Here is a 13,833-nt window from a genome sequence, read left to right on the forward strand (position 1 = left end):
AAGGATTCAGAGATGCAGGGCTGAGAAGAGCTTTAGAAGGAGCAAAGTGAGGAAAGGAGTTACCAGGAGAGAATCTGAAAGCAGTGGAGAGGTGATGCAAGGGCCAGAAGTTGCTTGTTCAGCAGAGGCCAGAAAGCCAGAGGCAGTGACTGGCCTGTGCTCCTCACCTGCCCTGGAAGGAGGGATGCCAGCCCTCCACTTGAGGGAGATAAGGTTTGTAAAATCCATTGTGGGGAAGAGATTGGGTTGGGGTGTGCAGTTTTGGAATGTGACTTCAAGCCTGAGAGGATCCCTCTGTGTTACAGGGAGAGTCAGGTGAACAGAGACAGGAGACACAGACACTGAGACAGGGTTACAGGGAGCACTGGGCACCGCTGGGGATGGCTTTGCACTTCAGTGTTCCTTCTGCTGCCTACTGGTGGGCAGCTGAGAGCACTTGGAAGAGCTGGGAAGGAACAGAGATCCATGAATGTTTATTTTGCAGAGGTGCTCATGTGCCAAGGCAGAAAGCAGGGACTGTCTGGGAGTTCCTTCCCTTCCCCACAACCATATTTTCCATTAGATCATCTGAGATGCAGACATCCAAGTGTATGTTTCCTTCAGCTCTTGCAGGCATTATCTCTTCCATGAGAAGGAAATGAAGGAAAAAAGGTGGAGAGAACTGAATCCATAAGAGGAGAAATATTGGTTTTGTCATGAGCTTTCCTTTCAAGTCACCTCTCAGTTGTTACAGACTCATTTGTACATCTTGGTATTTTTTAACCAGACATTTTCTGTTTTATAAAAAGGTTTTCAAGCACTTCCCCTTTCTTATTTCTGGACATGTGACTGCAGCCTTGGGAATGCTTTATCGCCTGAGAGCTGTGGTGTGTGGTTAGTTGTGTTTCTGGGCTGTTCTTTGTGGTGAAACTCAGAGATACACACACTGCAAGCTGCATACTCATGTTGTAATCCCATCTTCACAGTTTCTTTCAAGTAAGCCAAACGTATTTGCTGCTTTTGGCTTGATGAGGAAAGATTTGTACAGTAATTTTTCACTTGTCCTCTAGTCTTCAAATTTATGAACAGACGGCATTTCTAATCCTCCTGAGAGGACTAAGCCTTGTGTGGCTTTTTGTGCGTGTCAAAATGAGGTGATGTTTTCTTAGCCTGGGGAGGTGACAATCTGGTGATTCTTCTGGAGTGTGTTTTTATGACCATGTTCGCTTCCTTGTTCTGCATTCTAGTACCAGAAACTGAAACAGTGAATGAAATACTGGGAATTGACCCTTGGCCCTTCAGAAATTACATTGAAACTGATGGAAAGAGAATGAAAGCTGCTTGTGTAGGGTTTTAATTGACCCATGATCTCTAAAAGTTGATGACAGTGGTTAGGAAGATTTTTAGTCTCTTGGTTAGAAGACTGGCATCAGTTCTTCCCATTTCACTGCCTTCTTCCTTGGCTGCTGCATGAAATAGTTTTCAGCTCACACAGCAGGGTTGTTTCTTCAGTTGACCTTTACTGCACTTCACTTAGCACTGATTTAATTTTGAAAAAAAAGAAACAAGGTAGTGGCTTACACTGGATAATGAACATGGTTTTGCTGGTGGAAAGGAAGAAACAAATATTTTACTTAAATGTAAGTGATGTTCTGATGGGATGAAGAAAAGGAGTTGATGATGACTGTGAGAGGGGATATGAGTGCTCTCATGGCTGTGGCCCAGTAACATCTACTCCCACAGAATTTTGTGCAATGTGAGTAGACTTTTAACATCTGCTCTGTTAATATCACAAACCTTATTTGAATAGTGTGAACCAGAATAGCCTTGTGTGCTGTGCTCTGCTGGGCATGAAGGCCTCCTTGGCATTGTTTTTCTCATTCTAAGAGACCCACTAGTATATAAAAAATATTTGTGAAAAATCTATGATGCTTCATTCCCCATGGAAGCAGGAATACCTGGAGAGGAAAACAAATAGACACTGAAACATGGAGAAAAGAAAGTGCCCTCTGAAAGAAGGTCCCAAACAGACTCATGTTAGAGCTCTGTTCTTTGTTATTATTTTTGATTTCTCTTGGTAAAATTCTGGCTGGAAACTTTGAGATGGAAGCTGGTTTTGGTAGTGTGGAGCCATTGGTCCCTACTGGTGTATGCAGTGTTAACAACTCCCTGGTATTTTTGCACCTGTGTTTTGCCTACTTTTGACCTGAAAGCAAGGTCCTGTCAGAATAGCAGCAAACATCATTTCACTTTTGCTTTTTAGCCACAAGAGTAGTTTATATTTGAGACATGAGACTTCATTTGTCAGTTATTTGCTGGGTTGACATGTCTCTGTGGAGGAGGGGAAATGTCATTTGCTCTCAGGGGTTCCTCATTTGAGCACCTAAGGAGTGGTTGCTATTTGCTTTCACACTGGTGTAACTTATTTCTTTGTATTTACCTCATACTTCCATATTCATACTGTGAAAAAGTCACTGTAACTGTTGAGCAGATAGATCAGATAAACTTTTTCTGGGAACTTTGGTTAGCCATGTATGTGACTGAATTCAAGATAAACCTTTAATTTTTTCTTAAATTTTGGAAATTGAATTGTAACATGCACAGGTCATTTTTCAGTTAAGAAGAGTTAATGTACTTTAAAATAATGAGTATTTTATGTACTTTAGGAAGGTTGTAGGATATTTGTAGTCATATAAGTGACTTGTAGATGGCGGTTGACAGACTTAAATGGTTAAACCTAATCTATGAACCAAAATAAGATTAAATGTGTACAAATTACACTAAAGGAAACAATGTGTTGACTTATTTTTAGTGTATTCTATGATAACATGTACTAGCCAAGAGTTTTGCATTGCATCATTTCCAGACCATTAGTTTGATCCACATTTTATTTTTATGGCTTGAGCAAAAATGGGAAAAAGTTTTATTCAGGTGTGCTCTTTGTGTGTGTGTTCCTTTGTCTGCAAGTGAGACCTGATGCTTTTAGATAATTAACCAAAGGAATTTGAGAGCTTGATGCCTTAAGTTGCCATGCCTCAGGCAGTGCGAGAGGTTATGAAATTGTGGAACAATGAATTTTATAGTTAGAGTTCATTTTTTATTGCTATTACTTTGTAGCATTTTGGCTGATATATTATCTACCTAATTAAGTCTGAGTTATTTTAGCTTTCCTTCCAGTTAAAGTCCAAGATCATAGTTCAGAATTGATGCTGTTCAAAGGGAAATGAGCCGAGTGGCAGAATGTGTTTTGAACATAGGTGAAAAAATCAAGGTTGTAGGAGGTTGGAAACAGCTTTTCAGTGCTCCTGTTCCTGCACTCTGTGAAGGCTTTTTTTGGTTTTTTTTTTTTCTATAAAACATGTCTGCAGTAGGAAGTAAGCTGCTTCCTGCCTTTAACTGAATACTGAGGATTTATGGTAGTCAATGCTTGAAAGCCTTGAATTGTCTTTTTAACATAAGGATTTTGGAGAGTGAAAATCAGCAAAGCTTATTTTGAAGACACTGAATTTGAATGCCCGTTAGACCGTATCTTTGCTAGTGAGAACTGCACAAGGAGCTAAATCTTGCTGAAGTGTCTTACTTGGTAAAGCTGACATGAAAAACAATGCTCTCTACAATTTCTGGAGGCATATTCTGTGCCTGCCTGGGCTGTCTTCTCCCAAGAGAGACTTGAGGAGGATGTGACAGCCAAAACTCGGAGGTGTGTGCACTTCCAGTTCATTCAGGGGAGCAGGAACTTTCCTCCTGGTGCTGCTTTGCATCTTCTCCTTTTTCTGCAGCATTGCCCACACAGCCCTGGAGTAGGGGCTGTGGCACCAAGAGTCACTGAGCTGAAATAGGGGGAAGAGCACATCCCTCTGCAGGGTGGATTTGGGATTTACTGTTCCACTGCACATTTGTGTTTCCTGACCACAGATATGGGGCAAAGGAAGGGATGTGGCTGTGGCTGTTGTAGGAGAGAGAAACAGCAGCCACAATATATTTAGCCTGAGAGTCCTTGTGGTGAAATGTGTGGGGGACAGAAACACTTCTTTATTTCTTTTTACTCCCAAATCTCTTGCACAGAGAGAAAAAGCCTATTAGACCAGCTAAAAGGTAACTCTGAGGCATAGCAGGAAGGCCCTCACCTATTACTTAATTTAGAGAGTCATTAAAAGCATTTAGCATGTCCTCAAAGCTGGGTTTACTTTAAAATACTGCAGATGTAGATAGTATAGATGGGTTTACTTTAAAATAGTGCAAATTAACATTGATAAAATTAAAACTAACATAAAAAAAACAGACTAAAGAGCCCCAGCCTTCTTTGTTTCTTTTTCATTCTTGTGTTTGTTTTGACTAGTGTTACTGGTGTTGCTATTCTGTGCATGGTAATGCTTACAGAGTGATGAAAGATTAAAGGACAAGGAGAATTTATTTGGGAAACAGAAGCAGATGCAAAAGATTTATTCTTTTATTTCTTTTGATACTGTCAGGATTGTGTCCAGGGATGGAGTGCTTGTGAGCTAGAGAAGAGGGGTCAGGTGTAGATCATACCTTGGTCGTTTTTCATTTCACTTCTAGTCCAAGCAGCCTTCTTTCTTTTTTTTTTATTTGTTTGCCTTTTGCTTACAAAATACTTTCTGAAACTTCTTGCTTTCTCACACTTCAGTCATTCACAGCTTGGAAGGCATTGCAGGGAGGGTCCCATGTGTTCTGTAGGAATCTGAAATATTAAATGAGGCTGTCAGGTTCAATTCTTTGTTTTCATGTGAAGAGAGTAGCTGAGGGATGGGCTTGGCAGTGAAGAATTCAGCTGAGACAGGAGCTTAAAACCTCTGTTAATTGAACCACCTACGTTTAGGGGCCTCCATGTGAGCATAGGAAACTCGCTGTAATGGGAGTCTCTGGAGAAACTTCCTTTACTGCTCTGAAACGCCTGATTTCCATGCCTGCTGCAAATGATGGATTTCTGCTTGTGTTTCTGCCCAGATTGAATATTTACTTAAAAAAATCACGGAAGCAATGGGAGCAGGCTGGCAGCAGGAGCAGTTTGACCATTACAAGATTGCTCTCAACACCAGCCGAGAGGGTCTCTCTGCGTGGGAGCTCATCACCCTCATCGGGAGTGGGCAGTTCAGTAAAGGAATGGACAGGCAGACTGTGTCCATGGCAATCAATGAAGTCTTTAATGAGCTCATCCTGGATGTACTCAAGCAGGTAAGAGCCACAGAGAACTAATGTTTTAAAGTAGAATGTTTTATTGCTTTAATTAGAATATGGTCAATTTCTTTACCCTATTGAATGTATTGAATGATGAGCAGGAGGAAATTAGGTAAATTGTCTGTAAGGGTTCTTTAATATGAGTTTATTTTTATAAAAGAAATTGTGCTGCTGTTCAGATTGTTGTAATTGTAGCAGTATTATGAATGAGTTGCTTCTTGGGAGAGCTTGCTTTTAGAAAGAGAAAGAAGTGGGCTCTGACTTGAAATATGGCCTTCTTTACACTAGTACCAGCTGCTTGTTAGTTCACAGAATAGCTGCATCGTGCTCTCAGTTCTGGTGACAGCTCTTCAGTCTTTGGAAATGCTTTTCTGTAGTTTCAGTTATGCTGTAGGAAATGCAGCTGTGCTGGGCACCACTTCTGTATTCAGACAAGGGGGTCTGGACCAGGGTATTTTGGCTTCTCAGGTGCCCCACTGCAACAGGGAAAAAAGGTGTGGAAGAGCTTCAGAGGGCTGTCCCTTCTTGTTCTGCTTAGCAGGCTGCATGACTGACAACTTATTTACCTGCACTCAGACTCCAGAAATCACCCTGGCCTTTGTATTCTTACCAAACTTCTTCAGATTTCCAGTGACTGGATTATCAGTTTAGGAATGCCTTTAAAAACTGCATTTTCTTTCATGGAAATTGGAAGTACCACAGGGGTCACAGCAGGGTTTACCTAGAGAGTTCTTTAAAATTGACTTTTACCAGACAAGAGAATTTTTTTTCATCTTTGATTTCTTGGTGAGGAGAGAAAAAAAGGTTTTCTTGGCAGACTTTCCTAAGCTGTTCTGAAGAAACCATCAGAAGGTCTTGGCACAGGAAATTCTTTCAGAATACCCACAGAACAATGCATAAGTCTATTTTTGTTAACTGCTGGTTGCCTGTTGGAGGTGAGGGCTGGGGACACACACACATAAAGTCAGTTGAGGGCAAAATGAAGTAATTCTGCTGTTTGATACCATGAAAATAAATTAACCAGTGTCAGTTCAATCCTCCTTGAAACTTGTGAGGAAATCTGATTTCTTTTCAGTTTTGATATTGCATTGAGTGTCTTCCCCCACACCTTTTAGTTTTGTTTTGTTTTGTGTCTCCTTTCTTTCCTCTCTTGGTGCCTGGGCTTCTTTCTCAAGGATGTCTGAGTGCCTTTGAATGGTTCCTTGACACTTAAAAATAGTTTGTGTCAAGATTTGGCCCTGTGCCTACTGGGCAGTTTGGACAGTTATTGGGTTGGTGGAGAGCAGAGTTCTGTGTGGTTTCAGTGTCCTGATACCTTGTTGATTCACAGAATTGTCCTGTTTGTTGCAGTAATCACATCATTACTTCACAGTATTAATTAATGGCACATGGTCACATAACCAAGTGTCGTGCTACCCTTTTTATTGAACACATCCTGGATCTCTAAGGCTTACAGAGGGTAGCAGCAATAGTTAAATTTGTGATATTTAGTGTTCTGAAAGATGTGTCCTTTGTGTGATGGTTGGTGTGAAAAAGCTCCTGCTTTTCAAGAGCTCTCAGTGGGTTCTTGGAAGGTGAGAGGCAGCTGATACTGAAGTAACAGGTAAAGATGGTGCAGAAATTTGAGGGGAAAGTATTAGTCTGACTTGTCTTTGAAGGGAAATTTGGTAAGTCAGGAAGGAAAAAAACCAAACCCTGGCTATGACTTAGACTGAAAAGCATGAAAGATTGAAGCTGCAGGAGTCCTTCACATGGCCTTGCAAGCACCCAGAGCTCAGCCCCGAGCATGGGGGCGGCAAACAAAGCTGTGCATTCCTGCTTTGGAGCAGGGGAGTGGGATGGCACCTGGGAATAGGCACGGCCTTGGCTCCTGACTGGAAAAGCTGAGCACAGATAAGCTGTGTGTGTAGGGGGTGGCTTGAGTTTTTGTTTGGTTTGGTTTGTTTTTTAAATAAAAAAGCTTCTTCAACTGTTCTGAATGTTTTCTTTCCCCTCAGACTTGTAGAGAAAGATATCTTTGGATTCAATATGCCACAGCACATTTCTTTACATATATATATTTATTTAATACAAGCACATTTGCATGTATCAAAAACAGTTATAGATGAAAGCCATTACAGAAAAATGTTCTGTGGTCTTCTTTCCAACTTCTGCATCCTCTTAATCTAGAATACTCTGGATACAGAGTATACTTTCTATATGGCTTGTTCATAGCTTATATTGGTGTTGGTGTTTCAGTTTCGTCTGTGATTTGATTTTTTTTGGAAGCTAAATGTCACACAAAAGTATGTAAGTATTTGGGAAATATGATTACAGAAATGGAAGGTGCAGCTGAAATACCGGCTGACTTTGAAAGTATTTGGGGCTATGAGGTAACTTTTGTGTGCTCTGTTGGGTCTTTACACCTTTACATAACCAAAAGACCAGGTGGTTCAGCAGTGGACAGGCATTTCAGCTGCTCTGTTGTTTTTGACAGGGCTACATGCTGAAAAAAGGTCACAAACGGAAAAATTGGATGGAACGATGGTTTGTGCTAAAACCCAATGTTATTTCCTACTATGTAAGTGAAGATTTAAAGGACAAGAAGGGAGACATCATACTGGATGGCAACTGTTGTGTAGAGGTAAAACCACTCCAAAAACAATGTATGTCTCTAAAGATCAGGATTAATCCTTTTTTGTATGTGGGATTGACTCCTGGTGTCTTTTAAGAGAACTTTTTTACTTCATATGACACCATTTCATAAACACCCTTTTAATAAAGGCTCTTAGTGCTGGTATTTGTACCTCTGTGACACGTAAGTGGATAGATGCTGCTTGACTTTATAACTTAGATTTCAGTGTTTGCAAAGCTAATCTTTATTGTTACCCATTCTAGGCCTTGCCTGACAAAGATGGAAAGAAATGCCTTTTTCTCATAAAATGTCTTGATAAAACCTTTGAGATCAGTGCCTCTGATAAAAAGAAGAAGCAGGAATGGATTCAAGGTGAGGTTTTGAAAATGCTAGTTATGTGAAAGTTAAGGTTAGTGGAATTCTTGCAGCAGTGCTTTGCTCAAATTTGAAATTCTTGGTCTTGTGATTTTTGGTTATCTCTGTTTTGGGCACATGGATCTTTAAGGGGTCTGAGACTCAGGAAGAACTAAGGATCCACATAAGGGAAATTAGTTTTTGTCATGTAGGTGCCTCAATTCAGGCAGCCATAACTAAAATGAAATGGTTATTCTTGTTGTTTTTTATATCAACTGTACTTCTAGGGATGGGGATGGGAAGCAACATTGTAAACCATTGCTTTTGGGGAGAAAGGGAAAGCTTGTGCATTGTGGCACTGTAAAATACTGCCTTTGGTTGTACAGTTCTGCTTAAAGTAGTGTGGTTTGGTGAGCTGAGCATAAAGCTGGGAGTTAGGGCTTGCTTTTCTATTCCCATGGTAAAGGTGTTCCTCCTGTGAGACTGTCCCAGGTATGTGATGGGTACATCCATCTGCAGAGTGAGGTAGAAGCCCTTGCAAAGCTGTTGTTGCCAATGCCATTGAAGAATGTGCAGCAATTAAATATTTGAAGCTGTGGGCTTTCATTTGCACTTCCCTCTTTACCTGCAGCGCGTGTTCATTGCACCAAAGTATGATGAATGATTCAAAAGGAGACTTTTTTCTCATGGCTGTGGTATGTGAATAAAATACCAAAATCATCTGCCACTCCTCAGCTTTGCTGTCTTAAATATTTTGTCACTGCATGTAAGTGAATGAGAGCAACTGTCTAACTGGGAGAAAGTTTTTCCAGTAAACTGGAAGAGTTTATAGATACTCCCTTGGAGTATCTGTAAGAATTTAGGGTTTAAGGGTGGCTCTAGGGAAGATAGGTAACACCTCACTCCTTGGTTAGTCACTGAGTCTAGGTAGTAAGAAATCCTCAAGTGTTGGGGTTTTTTCTTGCACCTGGGTGTATGAGTGACTCATATGTCCATAGCTTGTTACAAATCAGTATTGGAATTTACATAATGCAGTGGAATTGCATTATGTCAATTGCATTAGACCTTATCCTTGTGGCACGCAGCCAGTAGGGCTTATAATCACTTATTCTAGAGTTTTTCACTTCTGTCAACACAAAGCTGTGCTGTCAACAGAGCCAGCCTGATGAGAATTAGGACAACTGACAACAGCGCTTTCTGATTTAAAAATACATTCAAAAATCCGCGACCCAACAGCCAGCACAGCAAATCTGCTCACAAAGTCTACCCAGAAAGTTCAGCACTCCCCTTCACGGTGTCCCCTCCTGTCCCTGCAGCCATCCAGAGCACGGTGAGCCTGCTGCGGGCGGGGAGCGCTCCTCCGCACAAGGAGGCGCGGCAGAAGCGGAAGGAGCTGCGGCAGAAGCTGCTGGCGGAGCAGGAGGAGCTGGAGCGGCAGATGAAGGAGCTGCAGGCGGCCAACGAGAACAAGCAGAAGGAGCTGGAGGCCGTGCGCAAGGTGGGAGCTGCCAGCCCCAAGCTCGGTGCCTGTGGCTGGGCTGGGCTTCGTGCAGTGGAGCTGGGCATCTCCGTGCTCTTCAGGCACATGGAGCAGGCTCCTCCAGAGGGACTGTGCTTGTTCCAAACCCTTGTGCTGGGCAGGGGATTGTCAGGCTGGTGGAGAAGAGCCTGCCAGCTCTGTGCATGGTGTCTGGGGACAGGAGAGACCAATATTTTCAGTTGTTTTGGGTTTTTTGTTTTCCTTTTCTGTCAGACACGTCTGTCAAACCTAGGGTTTCCATGAAGATTTTCTTCTACAGTTTACCCAAGTTTTGTTATCTGTATGTTTATGGGAGCTCTTCTCTGCCCACAGATGAATTTCTATAATTTCTATCTTTAAAAACAAAATATGTGGCTTTTCTTACTTTTAGTGTGGAGTGTGCCTTGAGAACACCTTAGAACCCAATATTCAAATTCAAGCCCTCCCCACTTGCTGCCTTACATTTTGGCTGCTGAGTCCCTGCTGCTAAAGCAGTCCAGGTCTTCCTTTGTTTACTCTACATGTCTCCACTACCTCCCTAAATTAATGGAAGATTTTTGCATTTCCATTTAGAACAAATCCGCATCATTGCTTGAGTATTTTGTAAATAAAATCCACCAGTTTTAGCCCTTAGGAAAAACCTCAGTGATCTTTGCAGCTATAAATATTGTGCGGGCATTTCAAGTTTTGAGTCTAGAAAGCAAATAAAATTTTAAAAACCCACTTTTTAAAAAGAAGTCTTGTCATTGTCACAATTCATGGCAAGGAGAAATTTGTCTTTTTAAAAATTAGTCTTGCACTGACAGTTGTGATGTAGGTATTATTCTGTTTGCCTTAAATGGAATCTGACAATGGAAAGCCATTTTTAAATTTAATTTTTGCAATTAAATTTGTCTACCATGTGTAGACACACCATGTCTACATATGTTTAAGTCTACCATGTGTTTAAGATTCAGAATTCAAAATAGACAATATAGGATAGCCTATGTTACCTTCTGCTGGTAAGTAATGTACCCATTAACAGAAACCATAAAGTTGGATTTCTGCATTGTTTACTTTATGGGAAAATATTTAGGGGGGAAGACAACATGACAGCAACCCCAAAGAGCAGTAGGATCTTGGAAGGCTCCAGGGAGTTTCATAAAAGTCACAGTGGGTAAACTAAAGAGAGTTGTGGCCAGAAGCATCTTTTGAAGTGGGCTGGATTAAAATGATTTCTCAAGGAAGGTGTCTTAGGCTCTGACATGAGCTTCTGCACTTTGCCTGGGTGGAACTAGGGAGTAGGTACATTGTTGGAGGAACTGAAAGGGTTTGATTAGTTAGAAAACTGTTCTTCAAGGAAAAGGCTTTGTAAATGCTTCAGGAAACTGGATTGTTCTGGGAACCTCAGAGGTTGAGTTGCTGCTAATGGCAGTGAGCCACCATTTATGCAGCATCTGCCAAAGTGCACTCTGGGACTGGTTTGTATTCTGGTAGCTCCTGCAGGATAAAAGAATAAATGCTTTTGTCTAAAATAGATTTTTTTTTTCATATTTTTTACTGGAATTTTGACATGTGCACATTGAACAGACAGGAAGGTAAGTTTTTCCTTGTGTGAGAGCATGCACAGGACGCGTGCACTCCTTCTGTTCAGTTGGGGTCTTGCATGGGCTTTGGAGACTCTGTGCTGTCTGTGCCTGCTGGAATGGTGTGTTCCTGTTCTCTTCTCCCTCCAGCACTTGGGGCTTTTCCCTGAAGTGCACAGTTCCCAGTAACCTTACCTGCCAGGAGCAGCTTTGGTGGATGAAGCAGGAAGTTGCTGATACTGAGTGGACAAAGATCATTTTCTTGTTGAGGTCTCTGGCCATGGCCTGCACCCACCCTTGCCTGTGACTCTGCACTTTCACCCTCTCAGCTCAGTATTGGCAATGTTTGTTTAATTTCAGAGTGGGGAAGGAAATCTAGAGGAGATTTCACTTAAATAGGCATCTTGGATTTGTCTACAATGACATGCTTTTTAATGTCCTGGCAGAGGAAGAATGCTGCCTCTAAAACACTGGCATCATTTAAGCCTTGGAAAGGAGAGCAGTTCTGTGCTGGGTTCTGCAACATAAACCCAGAAACCTGAACCTTCTCCTTCACTTCTTCCCATCTATTTGAGACCAGAGTGGTACTGCAAGCATGTAAAAGAGTGAAAGGTGCAGCTTGGCAGTTTTAATCACTGGGGTTTCTCTTTAGTTCATCTAGGTTGGTGAGGGAGGATAGTTTAAATGTGGTACCTTCAGGAGTATGACAGAATCACAGAAAGGTGTGGTTTGGAAGGGACCTTAAAGATCATCCAGTCCCAGTCCCCCTGCTGTGGGCAGGGACACTTTCCACTACACCAGGTTGCTCCAAGGCCCATCCAGCCTGGCCTTGAACACTTTCAGGGATGAAGGGGTCCACAGCTTCTCTGCACAGCCTGTCCCCAGTGTCACCTCCTCTGGGCTTGCTCCAACAGGACCCTGGCATCTCTATGTTGTGCTCTGCTTGTACTAAAGGTCTGTGGCAGCAATTTCCACGGCCCAGCATATTTAAAAAAAAAAAGCATCAGATAAGTTTCTTAGAAAATTTTTGTGAAAAAATGCTTTTGTTTTCACTCCTGGTAAAGTTTAGGCTGGTGCCTGAAGATTTCTAACCTTGCAATGATGGAAATCCTGATGAAAGGAAAAACTGGGACCATTGTCTTTATTTGTAAAATCAAGATGCAACAAAAGTAAAATAAGATGCAAGAGGTGGAAAGGCCCTAGCTAATGTTCCTCCTAAATTCAAGTGATGATTATGGATCAGGATTTTATTTACCTTACTTGGCAGTTTAGGGGATGTTGGAGGGATGATTCACAATAGCACAATCACTTATTCTAGTCCAAGTTCCTGACACTTCTGCTTTCCCATGGCAATTCACTGCTTCCCATTTCTGTTTCTGTGTGAACTCCCTGTTTGCTAGCATGTTTTCCCTATTGGAAGTCCTATGCAGTCCTGCCTGATACGTGGTTTGTCACGATAGTTTTCTATCCTATTGAGGTAGAGGGGGAAATACAATGATTTCTATCACTTGAGCAAAGCAGGACTCAGAGAAAACTTGGAGATAGTCAGGTAATTGTCTTTTCATTGGTAAATGTAAAATTGTCTTGCAAACAATCAAGACAGTAAATTATATTTAAAGGCTCTGAATAATGTCAGGCATTAAAAAATCCAGACTGGTGCTTTGATGCTTTTGAAGGCTTCTTCCATTTTTTAAAAAACCAAATAAAGTTCCATTCCCTCAAAATAATTTAATTTTGACAAATTGTTTTCTTCCTTCTTTTCTTCCCCCTACCCTCCACCCTTCTCTTCCAGCAATTGGAAGCAGCAGCTGCTCGTGCTGCTGAGGAGGAGAAGAAAAGGCTTCAGACTCAAGTTGAATTACAAGATCGCTTCAGTTTGGAGCTGGAGAGAGAAAAAATGGTGAGAAGTGCACGAGGGGTTTTGCTGCTATTACATATAGGGAGCCATGTGTTCAGCAAGGGCTTCCCTCCCAGGCAGCCACTGGAAGAATTCCACAGGTTCTGCAGGAGGCTGGAGGATGGAATCTGTGTTGCATTTGTTTGAGATGTAGGATTAAAGTATTTTTACTGGTGAATTCAAATACTGGAACAGCTTGGTTACAATTCATGCAGTATTCAAAGTTTAAATATGATTGGAAAATTGGGAGAAAAATAGACTGTTTGAAGGATAAATGCAGACTGAAGTTCTCCTTGCAGTTTTCAGAGATGGAGAACCTGAGTTCTATACTCGCTGTATGAATAAGAAAAATGAGTCAGGCATAATCAAAATGCATTTTATGTGTTCCTAGAACAGCTTTTTTATGCTGTGTGTTCTTTTACAGTTATACACACAGACAAATATAAAAATAAAGAAATACTGTTGCTTTACAATACTGTTACTATTCAGCTGCACTGAGGATTCCCCAAAGAACTGATTTTCCATCTTCAGGGGCTGTGTCAGGTTGTTCTGTTAGTTGGGGAAAAGAAGTAGAAAAAGTGATGTGATGGGACATCTCAGGACATTAATGCACACAGTGCTGCTTTATGGGCTGAGCATGAATTCCTGAATACAATCCTTTTCTGGGTCACTGGGATTTGGGTCAGCTGAGGGGAGCAGCCTGCAG

At 41.6% G+C, this 13,833-nt stretch overlaps 1 protein-coding gene across 3 annotated transcripts in view; it reads left to right on the plus strand.

Annotated features, from left to right (window-relative positions):
- Positions 1 to 13,833, plus strand: part of SWAP70 (switching B cell complex subunit SWAP70) — a 36,036-nt gene that overhangs the window by 16,836 nt on the left and 5,367 nt on the right. For all 3 annotated transcript variants that reach the window (XM_064425518.1, XM_064425519.1, XM_064425521.1), the window contains exons 4-8: positions 4,948 to 5,175; positions 7,655 to 7,801; positions 8,056 to 8,164; positions 9,463 to 9,644; positions 13,023 to 13,130. In XM_064425518.1, coding sequence (XP_064281588.1) covers positions 4,948 to 5,175; positions 7,655 to 7,801; positions 8,056 to 8,164; positions 9,463 to 9,644; positions 13,023 to 13,130 — 774 coding nt within the window. The remainder of the gene's footprint in view (positions 1 to 4,947; positions 5,176 to 7,654; positions 7,802 to 8,055; positions 8,165 to 9,462; positions 9,645 to 13,022; positions 13,131 to 13,833) is intronic.

This window comes from Passer domesticus, chromosome 6 (assembly GCF_036417665.1).
Source record: "Passer domesticus isolate bPasDom1 chromosome 6, bPasDom1.hap1, whole genome shotgun sequence".
NCBI lineage: Eukaryota > Metazoa > Chordata > Aves > Passeriformes > Passeridae > Passer > Passer domesticus.